Source organism: Lissotriton helveticus, chromosome 6, assembly GCF_964261635.1.
Source record: "Lissotriton helveticus chromosome 6, aLisHel1.1, whole genome shotgun sequence".
Taxonomy (NCBI): domain Eukaryota; kingdom Metazoa; phylum Chordata; class Amphibia; order Caudata; family Salamandridae; genus Lissotriton; species Lissotriton helveticus.
The window spans coordinates 1,330,819,067-1,330,838,273 of record NC_136067.1 but is presented as its reverse complement, the minus strand read 5'-3'; the positions used below and the strand labels follow the sequence as shown (position 1 = coordinate 1,330,838,273).

General features: G+C 46.6%; 1 protein-coding gene across 7 annotated transcripts in view; it reads right to left on the bottom strand.

Moving 5' to 3' along the window:
* Positions 1–19,207, bottom strand: part of MAP4K3 (mitogen-activated protein kinase kinase kinase kinase 3) — a 1,422,157-nt gene that overhangs the window by 723,517 nt on the left and 679,433 nt on the right. For all 7 annotated transcript variants that reach the window (XM_078649063.1, XM_078649064.1, XM_078649058.1 and 4 more), the window contains 2 exons: positions 4,943–4,985; positions 449–611 (listed from right to left, as the gene is read on the bottom strand). In XM_078649063.1, the coding sequence (XP_078505189.1) occupies positions 449–611; positions 4,943–4,985 (206 nt within the window). The remainder of the gene's footprint in view (positions 1–448; positions 612–4,942; positions 4,986–19,207) is intronic.

The window sequence follows — 19,207 nt, the reverse complement described above, 5'->3', positions numbered from 1 at the left end:
AGGTTTAACTGAAAATCAAAAGTTTGCACTTTGTAAAAAGTGAGTCATCTACGACAGTCTGCACTTTTTTTACACAAAGCAGTATTAATGGTGACAATAACATCTTTATATAACGCTTTTTATTACGGATTTGCAAAAGTATATTATTATAAATGATTAACATTACCTTACTAAAATGTACTCAATTTATGACAGTTGAAGGATTAACTACTGATTTTAGTAACCCTGAAAGAATTAAAGATCGAGATAAAGCCAACAAGACCTAAACCTGTGATTCAGGGGTTATATGTTGACAACAGAAACAAGAGCTGAACTCGCTGAGCTATCTTACAGGCAGACCTGATATTAGAGAACAAAAACAAAAAAAAACTAATTTTCTGGCCGAATATGTCTACAGATTATTGGGCACCTGCATTTACAGTGTTTAGTGATTGCAAGCTCTCTTTACCTAAAATATTTGCTTTATGAGGAGGCAATCTAGGGGGCGGCGGCCTGGGAGGTACATACGACGTTGGCCTTCCTGGGCTTTCGGAAACGGGACACCTCTTTATCGTTCCTTGATTATCTTCGTCAGATGTATGACTTTCTTGGGGCACATAAATAGGCTTTGGCTGAAGTTAGAGAAAAACAAAAACACGTAGTAATATATTTCAATCTTCTCATTTAGCAAATTAAATTAGTGCAAATATAAACACATGACTGTCTTGAATCTCCGCATTTGCATCAGCTTTATGTAAATATATTTTTCATAAAACACTAAGCAGGGATTATGATGTGTATTTAAAATAAATGCATTATCTTCCAGCACAAACCAGCAGTCTGACATAAAAATTCAATGAAAGTGTTTGTCCTAACAAAATGGTAAAAAGATTAATAGTGCAAAATAATTCTGTCTTGCCTACTAAACCGAGAGACATATGGTATGCTTACCAAGCAAATACTCGTGCTTGGAGCCTGTCCGTTGCATATTACTGGTTGGATATCCTGTCCCTTCCATTTGCTTGCCTATTATTCGTGTCCCAGTGTGTCATTATTGTGTTTGTCCCTCCCAAGAAGAATTGTCTCTGTACCATCATTTCCACATGTTTGTTTTCAAATGCTGCAATTTCAGCTTAGCATTCTAACAGAATGTATGATTTTTTTGTAGATATCTCCCTTGTGTGCTTCTCTTTCCCTGCACTCCATGTTGTCCTCACTCTTCCATGTGTTTCTACCTGCACCCTCATGATGCACTTATCCTTGCTTACTTACTGCTATTGTTTTCACGTCCATGTTCTCTTGCCTGTTGCTTCTCACCACTCCTGCCCTTAGAGTTGCGTTCCCTGACCAGCACCTTCTCCCACCCATTGCTGCTTCTTTCCACCACGACTTCCCAGTTTCCTGCAAGCTTGTGTGATTCACCAGGCTGCATTAAAGAATTAAAGACATTGACAAAGCCAGCAGTTCCCAAATGGGAGACCTACTGGCATTACCAATCCCTCCTTTTTAAAATGTTTTGTGGCCGCTTGGTTTGGTGCAATACAGATACTGAATTTTGATGTTAGGAATATTGGGATTTCTATATTCCCTTGAGTCAATTGAGCCCCTCTCACCTTATTAGGTGAACATAATTCATATTTCAGAAAGATGGACAGGAAGAAATAAAATGGAGATAGTGGGAGTGATAGAATAATTATTTCCCCTGGTAAGCATCAGCTAACATAAAAAAGAAAGCATGGTACCTAAGAACCAACATTAAAACGCTAAACAATACTTTTCTAATATTTTAAATCCTCGCTCTGCTTCTTCACAAATTACCAGAGCCCTGAATTAGGACTGTAATAAGTGTTCAAGCCCTTCAAGTGCGAGTATCACATGTACAGCAGCACAATACTCCCAACTGCGGTAGCCAGTTTCAACGTTTTCTTCAATATATAAAGTGTAATGCAAACGGATGGGACAACTGGGTGGTTTATAGTAATGTTATTATATATAAAATAATGTATAATAATGTTAGCGAACAAGGACTATGTGAACTAGAATCATCATTATGGCATGTTTTCCTACTTGTAATGCTAATTTCCAAATGGTTGTTTTTATGTTTTGTCACAACGCTAGCAGAAAGGGAACAGCATATGCTCGGAAGTGGCCACAATCAAACAAGTTTCCTAAAAGATGCATTTGAACAGCACTGCTAGCAAAAGTGCACACACTGGCAAATGCTGCTGCCATGCAAATGTCCGCGATGGTAATGTGTGTTTAAATGGAGGCAATATTCCCCATATTCTAGTACAGTGAGCCCTCTCTCCAAGGAGTGATCTCATTTCGAATTGTTAGTCTCTGTCCTTTCTAGCACAACAGAAAAGTCTAGACTGTGTACAGTTTTATCAGCCAAGGAGGCATTACGTCCAATCTGAAAGAGGGTATGGACAACCTTTTCCATAAAAAACATAAAATGCAAGTCTCTTCTGAAGAAAGTGTGAACCTCTTCAATGCTTCGGATATAAAGCGGCCACCATCAAGTTGGTAGTTTGAAGTAGGAAACACATATTTACTTCAAGAGGCCATGAGCTCAGAGCTCACACTGTTTGTGCAAGAGGAACACCAATACAAGACATGATGAGATATAAGTCCCACTGAGCAGCATAACCCTTCCTTTTTATTCAAAGCTTTAGAAGACAACGGTAAACACTGTGATTGAGGTCCAAATACCCTTATTCAACAGCTAGGATGGCCCATCATTGTTCAGATTCGTGTAGAGCAGGAAGACAGATGATTTGAGACAACTTATGATAAGGAATCAGGCAAACGAAACAGTGAAAAGTTGCAATTTCAAGACATTGCTAAATCCCAATCTTCTCAAGTACATACCAGAGTAGAGGTACATAGAGGCAATGTATAGTGGGTACAAGTTCTAACCAAAACGAGTCAATCAGTATCATGGTGCTTTTGAATCTAGACTTAAAATAATGAGTTATTGAGCAAATACTGAAATTCGTAGACACTTCTGAAGACAAATTTGTTGAGTTACTCAACAGACCGATTTTGGAATAGGAACACATCCAACAAGTCTTAACAAATGCAGACACATCTGGCTTGTTTTCTGAATATCTATTCATTATAAACTACAGAGTGGCACACTTATTCCATGCATACAAAATTGTAGGAACTACTTTATCTTAAAAGACAGCTTAATGTAAAGTGAATGGGACAGTGTGCACATATGTAACCATCTGCGATATGCTGTGCCCTTTTGTGTAAATGATGGATGGCAGTATTGCTTAGCAACAGACAGCTAAATGTAACACTAAAAATAGTTGGAGCCATAATCATACCATCTAAGAGGTCAGGGATTTAAAATATTTTGCTGACAAGTATACACAAGATAATCAGCACTTCATCATAAGCACATTAACAGATTAATTCACAACTTTAGGTACAGGTGGGGGTAGTATAGGCTCATTTCGAGGAGTAGGTCAATCCCAGTCTTACGTCACACGCCAGATAATTCCATTTTGTATTTTGTCACATTCTCATTCACTATGTAGAAGGTTTGACAAATGTAACACTGCATAAAGAAAAATTAGACAAATATATTTTTCAAACACTAAGTAAGACTGTTTGTTTAATTTTCCATGCAGGCCAGTTACAAATTGGGATTGGTCAGGTGAACCCGTATGTGTTAGAAATAAACGGTCCGACTTTGGCTAGTGAGCTGAGGTACATGATCCCGGCTTGTTTACAAGTAAAGAAAGTGAACAGCTGCATAATCAACACCTATGCCTACTACAGCAATCAGTGTTGGATGTCAATGGCAACTGCTATGGCACAGTAATCATCAAAATCTCTGTATTGTGTTAGTTGGTGCTAAGGAAGGTGAGAAAGATAGTGCCTAAAGGCCATAAAGTGGGTCTTGTTTGGCAGGGTGGAGGACGGTGGTTAAGGGACTACCATTGGTGTCATACTGTCAATGAAAAACAAAATAAAACTTCCTAAATGCATGTGTCTTTTACCCCTGTCCCAAGTTAGCCCCACTTTCTATGTCATGATCTCTGACTTCGGTGGAGGTGATACTGTGCAGAACACCTTTAAACCTCTTCCTCACTGGTTACTCAAACCCTTATAAGCACATATTAACACATTCCTCCCCCACTCAGCCTGCGTGTCACCTCACTCACATACACACACTTACATACACATATATCCTCAAGCTGATAGATGACTGCCCCCTTTACTACCCCACCAATGGTTATTCAAAAACGTATACGCTGAAATGAGACAGAGAAATAACTAGGTGCTGTAGATAAAGGTGATATAGCACTCAAATGTAAATGTAAATGTCAAGGTATTTGTAGAGCGCACTGCCACCAAGCGGTTTCCTTGCGCTATTACTCATACCGCTGTGGAACCCTTCCTGGCTTTCCCTGTGAAGTGTCCACTCCTGGGCACCCCCAGGGTGAAGCCAGGCATCCTAGTGCTGTTGGGGCCGGTGTGGAGGTTAAGCAAGCTATTGCCCAGAGTTCCAGTGTGGGGCCCATGATTAGAATAGGCACCGAGGCGAGAATTATCAGGTCCGAGGAAATTGAGGTGTGAATTGAACCCTGGTCCCAGGCCAAAACTCTGCATCAGGGTCTGCCGCTCTAACCATTGAGCCACACTCCTCCACTCAGTTATGCCCACTTCTTCCCAAGCTGCTATACAGTCCGGTCGAAAACTTTAGAACTCAAGCATTATGAAACCTATAGAAACAATTGCTGTGTACATGTAGTTTATTCCCTTAAGACGCCCAGGGAAGAACAATGTGGAATCCAAATTCTGGGCTGAGTGGCAAAAAGTACAGGATGTATTGTTACATCCATCTTGCAATAGAGACATGGAGTTATGTGCTATGGTTAGGTATCACATTCTGAATGAAGTACATTAAAAAGTATTAATGAGAATTATCATCACAAAACATATTTACCTTTGGCGGTAAAGGAGGTGGCAATTTAGGCCTAATGGTTGAACTAAAAAAACAAGAAAACAATTCATGTTACATTTAGAAGCTGTCTCAAGACATACGTATTGTTATGCTACATACATGAACATATTTCCTGTCAACTAACTGATACAAAATACTTTGGTATCCACTCTCCCTTTTACAAAACAGACTTGGTAAGTAAACTGTTACCACCTTGTATTCTCTGGTGCACACTGATGATGAATGTGGCGATCATCTCTTCCATCAAGTGCAACATACCAGAAACAGAATGTGAGAACAATGACCTCTTCGTAGCATACTAAAGCTATAATGGAACACCTAAAACCAGCATGTTCTGGGAGTTAAGTGTCGCAGTTCTGTTTGAAATTGATTGACAAAAATTTCCAGTCCTTTCGAGAACAGACGGAGGTTGTTTATAGGTTGAAAATGTCATATGTCACACTAGGTAAAATACATAATTCGAGCATAAACCTAGGCACACAAAAATTGGATATAACAGTCTGTTAGTGTAGACATATATAGTACATTATGCAAGCCAACAAATACAGAGATGATCTCTTGATGAATTTTGAATTTGTTCAGTCAGAGAAAATCAGCCGACACATGTTTAGACGCATTTGGAATAATCGTTCCGCGACTTCCTCGGGGAGCTCAGCCGGCGATAATTCCGACCCGGCCGGGCCCGAGACAAACTGGTCAGCTTCAATTCTAAACAAGGGAATTGGAGGATCTGTATCAAATTATGTAAAACGCTCGTATGCGCTCCGATATCTGAAAAACCCAATGGTATCAATGGAGTGAACCGGAAAAAGCTTGTGGTGGGGCCGAAACCGAGTATGGCAGTTGATCTCGGTGGACGCCGTGGGGAGAATAAAGCAAGAGGAATGGATAACTCCTCGTGCGTCGGTAATCTTAAAGTGTGTGAGCCTCGGTGTCTCGCCCTCGGGCCACTGTGTTCCTGGTTGCGGACCGCAACACAAGCATAATTCGAAACGGATCCTCCGATTCCCTTGTTTAGTCTTGAAGCTGAGCGGTTTGTCTCGGGCCCGGCCGGGTCGGAATTATCACCGGCTGATCGACCTGCGGAAGTCGCGGAAAGATTGTTCCAAATGCGATGAAACGCGTGTCGGCTGGTTTTTCTTGAAAATTAAAGACTGAATAAATTCAAAACTCATCGAGAGATCATCTCTGTATTTGTTGGCTTGCATAAGGTACTATATATGTCTACACTAACAGACTGTTATATCCAATTTATGTGTGCCTAGGTTTATGCTCGAATTTTGTATTGTGAGGGTTGTTTCCCACACTCAACTGGGGGGTTACAGGGCTTATCCCCTCACCTAGTTGCACCATATAGCGACATCTTTCATTTTTGAACTATTGCGTTCACTTTAACAGAGTGCCTAGGAAATCCCTGGTCACTTAAAAACCCTTTTTCTTCACTAGGTAGAATAGATAGGTATTTTTACAAGGTTTTTTACCAGGTTCCTCGCCTGGCTCCTTATGTAGGAGATACATACGTTACTTTTGGTGAAGCTCTTTTTTGGTACAGACTGCAACTAACTGCAGGTTCCTCACCTTTTGAATATTCCCCAGGCATCAGACTGGATAGGACACCTTTTTCAACAGGACCTCTGTGTGCCAGTCAGTGGCTCCGTGCAGCTCTGTACTGATGCTGTGCAGCTCCGGAAATGATGGGCGGAGTGTATATAGGTGCCACTCCCGAATGCTCAAGTCAGAGGTTTTTTAGGGTGTCTGCGGCCCCAAAGGCTGAGCCCCAACAGCAAATTGACTGAGCTGTGTGCAGATTCCTAGGCTAGGGATCTTATTAATTAATAAAGTTCAATCCACAGCGCAGGGAGGATGGGAGTGTTGGTGGGGAATTTGCAGTTAGATTCTCTACCAGAAAGAGCATTACCAAAGGTATATGACGTGTTCTTCGGATAGAGTCCTAAAAGCAGATCCCTACCCTTTTAAATAGATACCAAAGCAGTACCTATCTTGAGGTGGGTGAACAAACTCAAACCAAAAAGTCCTGCAGGATCGAGCGGGCAATAGTGGTTTGTGAATGTATGAAGAGACACCCACGTAATTGCCTAGCAGATGTCCAGGGCAGGAACTCCACTGACAAAGCAGTGGTAGCAGCTTTAGCCCTGGTGGAATGAGCTCAAAGTCCTTCCCTAGGCTGCTTTTTGACCAGTGAGTTGCAGATCTTGATGCAGAGTACAATCCAGTGGAAGATGGTCCGCCTCTGCACAGCCTTGCCTTTTTTCACTCCATAAACCACACTTAGAGCTGATCATGCACCTGGTGTTTTCTGGTACGAAACATCTTTTGAGGTCCAAGTGATGGAGTCTGTCCTCCTTCTTAGAGAGGTAAGGAGGAGCATGGAATGCCAGCAGGGTGATGGATCGACCAATGTGGCAAAGCAGTACAACTTTCGGCAAGAAGGGTGCTCGCATCCCCAGAACCAGTTTGCCTGAGAAGAAAGCAGCGTATGGTGTGACACAAAGAGCTTGAAGCTCGCTCTATTGCCGCACCAAAGCTATGAGAAATAGGAACACCTTTTTGAGGGTGAGAAGCTGCAAGGGACAGCAGTGAAGTGGCAAAAAGGGAGTTCACATCAAAAACGTGAGGACCAAGTTAAGGTCTCAGTGTGGCATGACAAAAGGGGAGGGAAGAAACAAATACTAAATGCTTTTAGAAAGCACATCACAACAGGTGATTTAAATAATTAGCACTGGTCCGGCAACGGTGAAAAGGCCAAAAGGTACCCTTTAACTGTGCCAGAGCAAAGCCTTGAAGGGAAAGGGACATAACAAACGGTAAAACATCTGATAACTTTGCCTAGAGGGTAAACATTTGGCAAGTACCGAATCAAGCCACAAATCAGTCCCAACATTAGACAAATCTGGTCTTTGTCGAGGGATTCCTGGCTGCCAAGATGATATCAAGTACTTTCGTAAAAAGATCAAAGGTGTTCAGCTTTCACCGCTCTATCTCCAAGCATGAAAGGGGAAGATTGGGAATGCCTGGGTGCAGAACTTTGCCACATTGCTGCAACAGCAGATCCTCCTGGAGGGAGGGGCAATCTGATTTGAGGACAGATGCGTATAACAGGAGATCTGGATACCAGATCCTAAGTGCTAAATTCAGTGCCACAAAGATAGCTAGGCCTCAAAGGTCCAGAACTCCTAGCGAGACACCTTGGAAACCTAAATGCGCAAAACTGCTGGTATTGCGCATTCTCAGGCGAGAATAATAGATCAAGATAAGGCTCTACTCAATCGCAGAAGAGACCTTTCACTACCTCCAGGTGGAACTGCCCCTTGTGATCTGCTAAGAAAATACATTGATGGTCCAGCCATTTCGAGAGGCGTAGCGCCTCCTGGTCCAGCCATATCAAAAGGCAGAGCACCTCCTGGGACAGGGTCCATGAAGCCACCACGCCATGCCTGTTTGTAAGAAAGTGGCTCTATATATACTCGACCAAATTAAGGTACAGTGTGTATAGAGTCCCCAATCTCCAGAGGTATAACAGAGTTTAAAGTCAGATCTGACCTTACTCTCTAAAGTGGTAGCTTGGTCGAGCAGTAAGGCAGTATCAGAGGACAGTGTAAAGCATTTGTTGTACACACTCAGTCAGCAAAAGGTTTCACACACAAGAACTGAACTCTAGGCCAATTGTTTTTATATCAGAAGATATTGTTGTTTTATTTTAGAACCAACAGGTATCAAAATATACTTTTCTCAATATGAGTGACTTTGGTAATTACTTTGCAGAGAGGCAATGGACTTAGTAAATACATTAGTTACTGGGGTTGCAGTAGGCAACACGATTCGAAACACAATTTAACATTGAGCTCAATGGGTTTTTCAATAAAAAATGCAATAGATTACTTTCAGGATTACTTTGCTAACCACAGGACTGGATCCTGGATTTAGTCCCGGGACCTAAGCTGTAAACAGTTAAGTAAAAGCGTTTTGGTTACAGTTGTAATTTTTAAAGGATATAAATGTATTTTCAAAGTTGACAATTAGAAAACTTTCAGAGAAAAATTAGCAATGTTATCCTATGGAAGGAAATTCAAGTCACAGGTAAAGTAGGTTCTCGTTACTGTTGTAATCCAGTACTGGGCTCCTAGGTCCTGCACTGGGACCTCTACCTAAGACAGGTAAGTATTTACGTTTCAATAGTTGGTACGATTTGTAAGGAATATTTGTAATTTGCAAAAATCGACACTTAGAAAAAATTTCAGAGAAAATCAGTCAATGGTTTCCTAAGGGAGAAAATGCAGGTATCTGGTAAGTAGAGTTAAGATTACTTTTGCGGTTCAATACTGAACTAGAAAGTACAGCACTGGCTTCTCTCCTGATTCCAGGTGAGTATTTCAGAAATAGTTATTCGTCTGATTTTTGAAGAATATTTAAAAGTTTCAAAAATCGACACTTCGAATAAATTTCAGTGAAAAGCAGTCAATGTTAGCCTATGGAAGGAAAGTGAGTTATCGGCTTTCAGGTGAGTACTCGACTGGTGAGGTTAAGGTTCTGGGCATAGACTCAGGGGTCTCCCAGGGTCGGGAAGGTACAGTTGTTACACCCTTAGCAGAACAGGGGCAGCTGGGTGCAGAGAGAGTAGGCCCAATGCAATCCAATGGAGGGTAGGTGGTCTTTGGTTGGTGGATGCAAGCAGGCAGGCCACGCGGTTGTCACTTACTCAGCGCAAGTGGGGAAGTAGAGTAGGGTAGTAGTGGCACTTCCAGCGGCACTCGGGCGGCTGGGTGCAGGGTGCTTTTGAGCCGTCGGGCGCTCAATGTTATAAAATGGAAAAGTTACAAAGTGAACAAAGGTTGCAGGCTCGGGGACGGAGATTCGTACGGTGCGACTACCACTTCGAGAGGTAAGTTGGGTTCCTGGAGAAGAGGTAAGTACCCCAAAGGAGGGCACAGGGGGCCGCGGGGCACCGGGTGCAGGGGTGTCTTTGGGTGTAGGGAAATCTTACCCTCGGCTGGTCGCGGTTGGAGGGGTCCCTGGTTCTGAGGCTGCAGGCGTCATCTGGGTCGTCGAGGAGGGTCTTTGGGCACTGGACTTTGGGTCCCAGTCGCTGGGGGGACATCCTGGTGGTCTTGGGTCACTCGGGCACAGGCCGGGCTTGGCGGGTGCAGAGTGGGCTGGATTTGCGGTTCCTGGGTGTCACCAGGGGTATGGTTGTTGGAGCAGAGCATCCGCTCGGGGGAGTCTCAGTCTTTGAGAGGGTCACGGCAGGCAGGTCCTCCGGGTTGTCCAAGGTTGCGGTCTGCAGGAGTCCCCGGGATTTAGCAGAGGCAAGTTCCAGGGTCGACAGGCCGGTAGAGCTGGGGCCAAGTCAGTGGATGTTATCCTGTTGTTAGCAGCTGCACGGCGGTTCTTCTTCTTGATCTTCTTTCTTGCTTTCTTATCAGGATCTGAGGAAGGAAGGTTCAGGGTGCCCCTAAATACTGAATTTAGGGGCGTTACAGGTAGGGCAAGGCCAGGGACCAATAGGTCCCTGTCCTGGGGTGGGTACACCCCTTAATCTGCTCCTCTCCTGTGGGAGGGGGTAGGGCCTAGCTGCGATTGGGCAGGGCTGCCCATCTTCAAGATGACCGGCGCCCGGGGTCGTGCTTCACCTCGCATCTCCCACCTGAGGGGTGGGTTTGGCACAGGCTGGCGCACCCCCCTTCCTGACGTAGGGTTTCCCGCCAGTCTTCCCGCTAGAGTGGGGGTCACAACTGGTGGAGGCCAGTTACTGAGTACAGCAAGTGGTCTGGAGAAGCTCACAAAGGCGGCAGGCCGTTGAAGCTTCCCCCTGCAGATCCTGGGGGAGGAGACCTAGCACCTCGCCCAGGATGTGCATTGTTGCAGGCTCAGGAGAGCGGGGCTCTCCACCCAGGGGGCCAGCAACATGTCTGCTGTGTGGCAGCCTAGACAGCCTCTCAGACCAGACTTGGATTGTAGGTTAGGTTTTCAGGGGGTATCTCTATGATGCCCTCTGGTGCATTTTACATTAACTCCCACACTGGCATCAGTGCGGCTTTAATGTGCTGAGAAGTTTGATATCAAACGTGTCAGTCTTCAGTTTAGCCATTATGGTGCTGTGGAGTTCGTAATGACGCCCTCCCAGCACCATATACTCTTAATGGCATCACTGCACTAACAGTGCCCAGGAAAGTCCCTGGGTACTGTAGGGGCACATGGCTCGTGCACCTGTGCACACACCACTGGCATAGGGCACCCAGCTAGAGGGGTGACTGAGGTATGCCAGGGCGATGGGGCTTGTGGGCATGGCACACAGGAATGTGTGCCATGTCGACTCTTTGTTTAGTACTGTACTTAGAAACTCAGCCTGCAAAGGCAGTGTGTGGGTGTCAGGGTAAAGGGGTGGCACAAAAAGTGCTGCAGTCCTTAGGGGTCTTCTTTGGTCACCATGCCCTGGGTACCTAGGGTACCATCTACTAGAGGCTGACAGGTGGCCAGAGATGCCAATTGGGTTTTAGTTTCAACACAGTTTTAGGGAAGGACTACAGGCCCTGGGCACCTGGTTGGCAGGATCTCAGGGCACACTCAGTCAAAGCAAATCAGCAGTTCAGAAAAAAAGTGGGGGCTTATCAATGCAAAAAAGATGGCACTTTCTCACACTGTTGCAATAACACATGGTGGTGGTGTTGTTGTCCTTGGGCACCTGCACCAAACTCCCTTTGATGGATGGAAGAAAGGCCTTTAAGGCTAACAGAATGGCCCTCAGTGACAGAAGGCTGAGATGGAGCTGGGACCTGAGACCACTTATCACCACCTCTACCAGATGGCCTCCCGAACACAGAAGTGACTATTGTCAGCTCATGATGAGGTAGGGAGAGGTGTCTGCTGCTGATCCAAAACTGATCCAGCAACCACCACTGCAAATCTTTTGCAGCCTTCTCCGAAGTGTGGCTATGCTCTGAGCGATCTCTGTGATGTTTGGCCCTCTGAAACTTAAGATCTTTTTGCAGAGCCCACATATTCCACTTGGCGTCCAGGAGGCTATCATTCCCACAAGGCTCATAGTCGACTTAATTGAAACCCAGGATAGAGGCTGAACTGTCCTTTATTGGAGGATTGGCACAAAACCGAACCGTGTTCAGAATGACATCGATGAGAGGAAGTGTCTGAGAAGGAGCCAGGTGTGACTTAGTTATGTAGATAGGGAACCCTAAAGATGACCAGATGGTTGACCACTGCCTAGGGTGCGTCTGCCTTTATTAGCCAGTCATCAAAGTAGTGGAAAACGGCTGATGAAGCGCAGCAGATAAGCCCAATGCGCACGCTGTGTACCCGCTGTTTTTTAACAGATTCAGATGCCTTGTCCCCAAAGAACAAGTTACTTACCTTCGGTAACAATGTATCAGTATGAGACATATATTAGTTATAGATTCCTTACCCCCTGGCATCAGACAGGATCCGGAGAATTTTAATTCAGCAATACCCCTGTGTGTCAGTAGGTGGCGTCGGTAGACTCCGCATCCGTCATCAGCGTCGCCGGGATGACGTCGCAGAGCCTACTCAGATGTGAGAACGTGACGAGCGACAGTGCTTCTTCACATTTTTCTTGTGCTTCGACTTACCTCAGGAGTGCGAAGACTTGGATGAGGTGTGGTGGCTCCACAACGGGTCTCGAGATCTTCCTCTTGAACGAGACCAGGAGCGACGCCGAGCCGACTGTCGGGCCTCCAAAAGCTCTCAGGACCTCTCCCGCAAACACTTTGAATTCATGGCCCAACAGTCGGAGCACGACTTCGGGTAGTGGTAGCACTCCAGGCAACAGAGACACACGAGGCGCAGATCCGTCACGGACATCAGCTTGTGACAGGAGTCACCAGGCTTAAATCCAGTTTGACGATGTTACATCCCTCGCGCACCAGGAGTCAAAGACGTCGACAAAAGTCAAAAAATGTATAGTCAAAAAAATTACTAAAGGGCAAGCTCTCTCTGGATCTGTGCTAGGCTGGAGTAGAAAAAGAAAGAACTGATGTCAGTGCGCAGGGGCGGCGTCTAAGTAGGCACAGCAACGTCATCCCAGCAACCACAACACCGACGAAGGAGGTGGAGTCGACCGGCACCGCCTACCAATGTGCAGAGGTATTGCTGACGAAAAATTCTCTGGATTCAGTCTGACGCCTGGGGAGAATTCTAAGCTACGGAATCTATAACTAATAGTCTCTTTCAGATAAATACATTTACACTTTATAATTAATCACATCTAACTAGTACAGCTTAACCTTAAGCGCACTGCTTTCAAGCCTCTAAACCTTCAGGCCTCACATCTCAAAGTGAGACCACATCTTATCAGCAATTACAGGGTCATAGGCGACGCACGGAGTCCACAGGCTCTCCAGGCCCAGGTGAGTTAAGCAAATCTATATAATAGCATGCAAGTACCCCACATGGAGTATGCGTACCCAAACAATAGGGAACACCTCTTAGGGCAATAAGCCAAGCTAAAAGGGCGCAGTAACAAACTGAACCCGTGAACATTAGTTCGGAGCCGTATGACATTATCGCGCTGAGTCACCGGCTCAATACCACAGTCCGAGGACCAGACACAGCAACCTGTGGAATACGGCCACAGCAGGCCAAAAGGCAGCTCAAAGCAAAAAGCATCCAAGGGATGCCAATAAAATGGTACCCTTGACCACAGAAAAAAGAAGACGTAAGGCTCACCGCCCATGTTAAACACAGAGGATGCGAAATGAAAAAGTACCACCACGGAAGATAGGCCTAAGAAGACCTAAGTGGGAGGATGAATGCCCGCAAGGAGCCGAGCAAAACCCCATAAAAGGGTAAGTCAACCAGTCGCTCCCGGATAATTTCAGGGCAGACGCTATCTCGCAACCAAGCGTGACACCTTAAGGAGACAGAGCCCGCCATAGCTCGGCCCAAAGAATCTGCAGTATCTAAGGCTGAGCAGATTATGAATTCGGCAAGGTTGCGGCAAACCCGGAGGAGGTGAAGGAGATCAACGCGAGCACCTTCAGAGGTGGCAGAAAGAAGCAAAGACTCTGCAGAGTCCCACAGGGCAGAGGTAGCCCGAGTCAAAACACACACACTATTTAAGGACCGCACTAGTGGATGCAAAGATGTTCCTACCCCATGACTCAAGCCATCTGGACTCCAGAGAGGGAGGAAGCGTTAAAGGGAGCAGGGAAGGGAAGGTAATCTGCAACACAAACCCCTGCGCATCGGGGTGCACAAAAAGATAAACAGGATCATGCGGAGGTGGCTGTGCAAAACTGAACAAGCCATTGGGTCACCTGAAGCAGGCCGGACCCAGATACCCAAAAGGGCATCATAAAGGGAAGCCTAAAAGGGCAGAAGCGGCTCCACATTCCCGGACCCACAGTGAAGGACCTCAAACAAGGGGTCTACAGATAAAGGGGTTGCATGTTTAAAATACGGGTGGCCAATGAGACCACTCTCAAAAAAGCTGCACCAGCCTCGGTAGCCCTCCGCGGAGGGGACAACAACTCATCAGTGAGGGAGGGTTGTAAGACCCTCCCAAGACACTGAGGGTGTGACCAAAGCCCCACGTAAGGGAGCCCCATTGAAGAAAGAGGATCTTGATGGGGCTCCTGGAGAGGCAAAGAGCCTGCCGGATCTGGGAGCTCCTGAAGAGGCTCCACAAATTCCAAGGGGGCACTGGCAACAATACCTCCAGAGATGCCGGGCGAGAAGGCGGCGCTGAACTCTCTCCAGAGACCTCTAGAGAAGAGTCCAGAACTTGGCGTCGACACGGCGCCAAAACGACGTGCGTCGGAGACAACCGTGCCTCGCCAGTCGCCGACTCGGCTGCATCCGACGTCGAGTCGGCACTGTCCCGCGCCGAAACTATGACAAGCTCCCCATCCGAAGAAGGAGAAGGCGCCGGAGCCGGCGAGGCAAGCTTTCAGCGCCGCCCCGGCGCCAACTTTGCCTCATCCATGACAGGCTCCGACTCCGGAGAAAGACGCGGCCACTTGCCCGGAAGCCTGGGATGTGCTCAAGGCAGGGCTATGAGCACCGGCAACCACCTGCGGCACCACAGGGAGCCCAGCGGGGCTATGCGTCGCAGCAGAGGCGCCGAAGGCATCGCACACTAATCCGGACGTGCGGCGTCGACAAGGAGGCATGAAAACAGGCCAGAGGAACCACTCACTCCAGATCCGTGTTGCACGAGGAAAATAAGAAAACTGATGTCAGCGCGTCCGCAGGGACTTATATGACCTCGCTGACGTCACATACGTGGACGACGTCAGGGCGAGGTCATGTGGCGCCATCCCCCGGCGCGCAGAGGTGCTGCTGCAAAAATATTCCGGGTCCAGTCTGACGCCTGGGGATATTCTAAGTTAAGGAATCTGCGGCTAGATGTCTCTATCAGATTTATAACAACTTATTATCAATTCCAACTGGCCAATCATTAGAACTGACTGATCTTATTCCACTTGGGCCTTCTTTGACTTTTAGGAAAGCTAAATCTATGCACAATTCATTGGTCAGGAGCAGTCCAGAATTGCCATTCGGGGTATGTAAATCCAAAAAAACCTGGCTAGCCTTGAAAAATGGGTTTTATAAGTGCAGTTCTTGCAGAGCGTGCAAGTTCGGCATCAATACAACCCAGTATTCCTCTGTATATGGTCCAACCATTAACCAAATCAAAGGGATATACAACTGCTGCACCGAATTCGCAGTATACGTTTTAACATGTGCCTGTGGTCTACAATATGTAGGCAGTACTAAATTGCAGGTACATGTGTGAATTCTGCAACATCTTAGGGCCATTGTGAATTCCGACATGTCCTACCCAGTAGTTAAGCACTTTAAGACTGTCCACAACAAGGACCTGAGTAGTCTTAGGTACTTTGTCATAGGGAAATCCCACCTCTTAGAGGAGGTAATAGAGAGAAACTGCTGAGTGTGTCTGCAGTTGTGTTCTGGTTGCCAGGAAGATATTCTGCCCTTAAGGATACTCTATTGCAAATTGCCAATTTCCAGATGCACTGCGTTTCTAAAGAGAGAAGGCGAGAGCTGGTTCTACCCTGCGTGTTGATGTAGTGCATCGTCGTTGTGTTGTCCATCCTAATCAGGATTGCTGAGTTTTACTTTTGGAAGGAACAGCTGTAAGGCCAGACAAACTGCTTCGAGCTCCAACAAGTTGATGTGAAGATGGTGATGGTACTGCTGCCATCTGCTGCTGACCTGTAAGACTTGAAGGAAAGATCCCCATCACTCGTGGGATGCATTGGTAGTCATGACAAGAGGAAAAGGCGTGGACAGAAAAGACAGACCGAATGAGATATTTGATCATTGTGTCCACCAAGAAATGGCTTGGACAATATTCGGTGTGATAAGTAGATCGTCAAAAATCCCACGGCTTGTAGCCACTATTTGTCTATCTCTTCTTGGAGAAGATGCATCCTTAGACGACAACATGGAAAAAGAGGGATGCAGGATGACATCTTTCCTTGGAGGGATTTGTAATGGCGAACCGAAAGAGACCTTCTTTTTTCTGTGATTTGCACTAGAGATATCTGTTTGAATGCCCGCTCGGCCAAGGGAAAAAGCTTTGTTCAGAGTTGTGTTAAGTGTTATTCCTAGGAAGGTGATAGTGTTTGAAGGATGCAAGACTGACTTCTCCAGGTTCAGGGTAAGGCCTAACTGAACAGCTCTGTGCAGACAGCTGTGGACGTTTGAGCTGCAGACATGGATGTCGCCTAGACAACCAATCATCCAAATAAGGAACACTGGATGTCTTTGTTTCCTTAGATAGGCTACTACCAGGGCCAAGCACTATGTGACTATGCGTGGAGCGGACTTCAGACCAAAAGGTAGGACTTTGAATTGATAGTGACTCCTGACTGTTGCGAATCGCAGATACTTCAAGTGAGAGGGATGAATGGGGACATGGAAATATGCATCTTGTAAGATAAGGGTGGACATGTAATCCCCTGGATTCAAGAGCAATAGAATCTCCTGTAAGGTGGCCATGAGGAAGGCATGTTTATGAGGTAGCTGTTCAGAGTCCTCAAGTCGAGAATAGGTCACAATTGCTTGAACTTTTTTCGGACCAACAAGAAACTGGAGTAGAACCCTCTTCCCTTGATGCGATGCTGAAACTGGCTCTATTGATTCTTTCTCCAGCATGGAAAGGATCTCTAGTCGGAGAAGATATAAATCTTTTATAACTGCTGGTTGGGGTGGAGTAGGGGGTGTGACTTGAAGGAACTCAAGAGTAGGGCTAAATGGAATAAGGTTGAGGATTCATTGGTCTGTATTGATCTTCTACCAGTGATGAAGTATGAGTTACTTACATTCGGTGATGATGTACATGGTAGAGAGACGATTTTAGCAGCAGATTCCTTCACGTAGAATTATCCCTAAGGTGTGAGACTAGATCCCGAAAACTTTTTGCCACAGGATCCCTGTTCGCTGGGGGAGGGGTGACATCACGTGACTCCGCCCAGACGTCATCCGTGCACGTGACGTCAGCGAGGTCACATAAGCCCCACCCCGGCGCGCCTACGTCAGTTTTCTGTGGAGAACATTTCCGCGCCACAACGCGGAGCCATTAGACAAAACTGTAGGTGTATGGGAACAATGTGCGAAAGAGCAGAAAAATTGAAAAAGAGGAATGGTGATGAACAACACCATAAGGAGCAGTGGAAACACTGCAGCACCCAAAGGCAGGTAAAAGAGGAAAGAACAGAGCAAGGTAACCCCAGCACAGAGTGCGACAACCCCCCAAGGAAAAAAGGGCAAAGGCACAGCCGGACGGGCCCAACCCAGAGGACTAGCAGAAGGGCCAGTACCCTTAGTAACCAAAGGGGAGAGGAAGGGGAGGGAAAGGAGAGAAGGCAAGCTTCGATCCTGGACCAGAGTATAGGGGCACAGGAGCACCCATAAGCCCATCCTGCAATGCGCCAAAGAGGAGGAAAGGAAAGAGAAACAAGACGTATCCTCCCGTCAAAAAGGGCAAAATAATGCACTCACCGAAGTCATAGCCACCCGAAGGCATAGCCACCCACCAGGAGACAAGTGCAGAAGACCTAGCCAAAGGTCCTCGCAGAACGGGGAGGAAGGGTGAGTCGTGAAGGAATCTGTGGCTAGAATCGTCTCTACCAGATACATCGTTACCGAAGGGAAGTAACTTGTACATCCCTCAGAGACTATTAGCCCCAGATTCCTTCACGTAGACTAGATACCCTAGCAATACCCAAGGGGAAGGAGGGACTGCAAAAAGACCCCACCAGCCTGGACATCACAGAGGGCCCTACAGGGGACCCGACCCACGGACAAGGCAAAAAGTCCTGTCCCTTCCAGGCAAGAGGAATCCCTACACACCACAGACCCCAAGATGGATGTAGGAAGAAAAAAGAAGACCGAAGAAGCCCATACACTTACAACAGGAGAGCCAAGGGCAAGGCCAGAGAGGCCGAAGCACCCCATTCCATTACAGGGCAACAGAGCTTCCATCCAATGCCAGGACAAGGCAGAGGAAGAAGAAAGCCTAGAGGGCCCAAGGAAACGAGGGAAAAGAAGGCAAGCCCACCCTAGACGGAAGGCAACAAACCAGACAGAGCGCGACAGACAGTAATAAGCTGCCAAAAGCAAGGAGAACAGCCCGGGATCCCAAGAAGACCGGGCAAGCAATGCCTGGCAAGGGAGAAACACAGAATCATCCCAGCCCGCAGGACAGGAGTGGGAAGGTGAGGAAAGGCCCGGATACACCACTACAAGTGGTCCGTGCACACGGCCTAAAGAAGCAATAGCAACATACGTAAATGACACGGAGAGCATGGGCACGAAGGCGAACTGAACTCCCTAGCAGAATGCAAGCTATATAACAGCTACCCACATAGGGTAAGGTAAGTCCCAAGACATGGGAACCCTCTTTTGGAAGAAACTTCTGCAGCAGAGGTAGGATCGAAAGAGCCACGGTGAAAAAGAACCAGCGGAAGGCTTGTCAAGCAGCCCAAGAGAAGCAGAAGGCCTAATCTGAGGCCAAGTCCGTACAGACAATTCCAGCAAAAACACACTGTCAACAAAGGGGCTGTCCAGCAGCCAACAACGCCACAGTCCCAGCAAGGAGGACTCGAGTGGCCATAAAACACCCTCCACAGAAAGGGCAACCGGCCCAAAAGAAGGTCCAGAACTAGCTCAACTCAGCAATCACTGAAGAGGGGAAGGAGGAGGAGGAGGATAAGGAGGAGGACGGAGCCC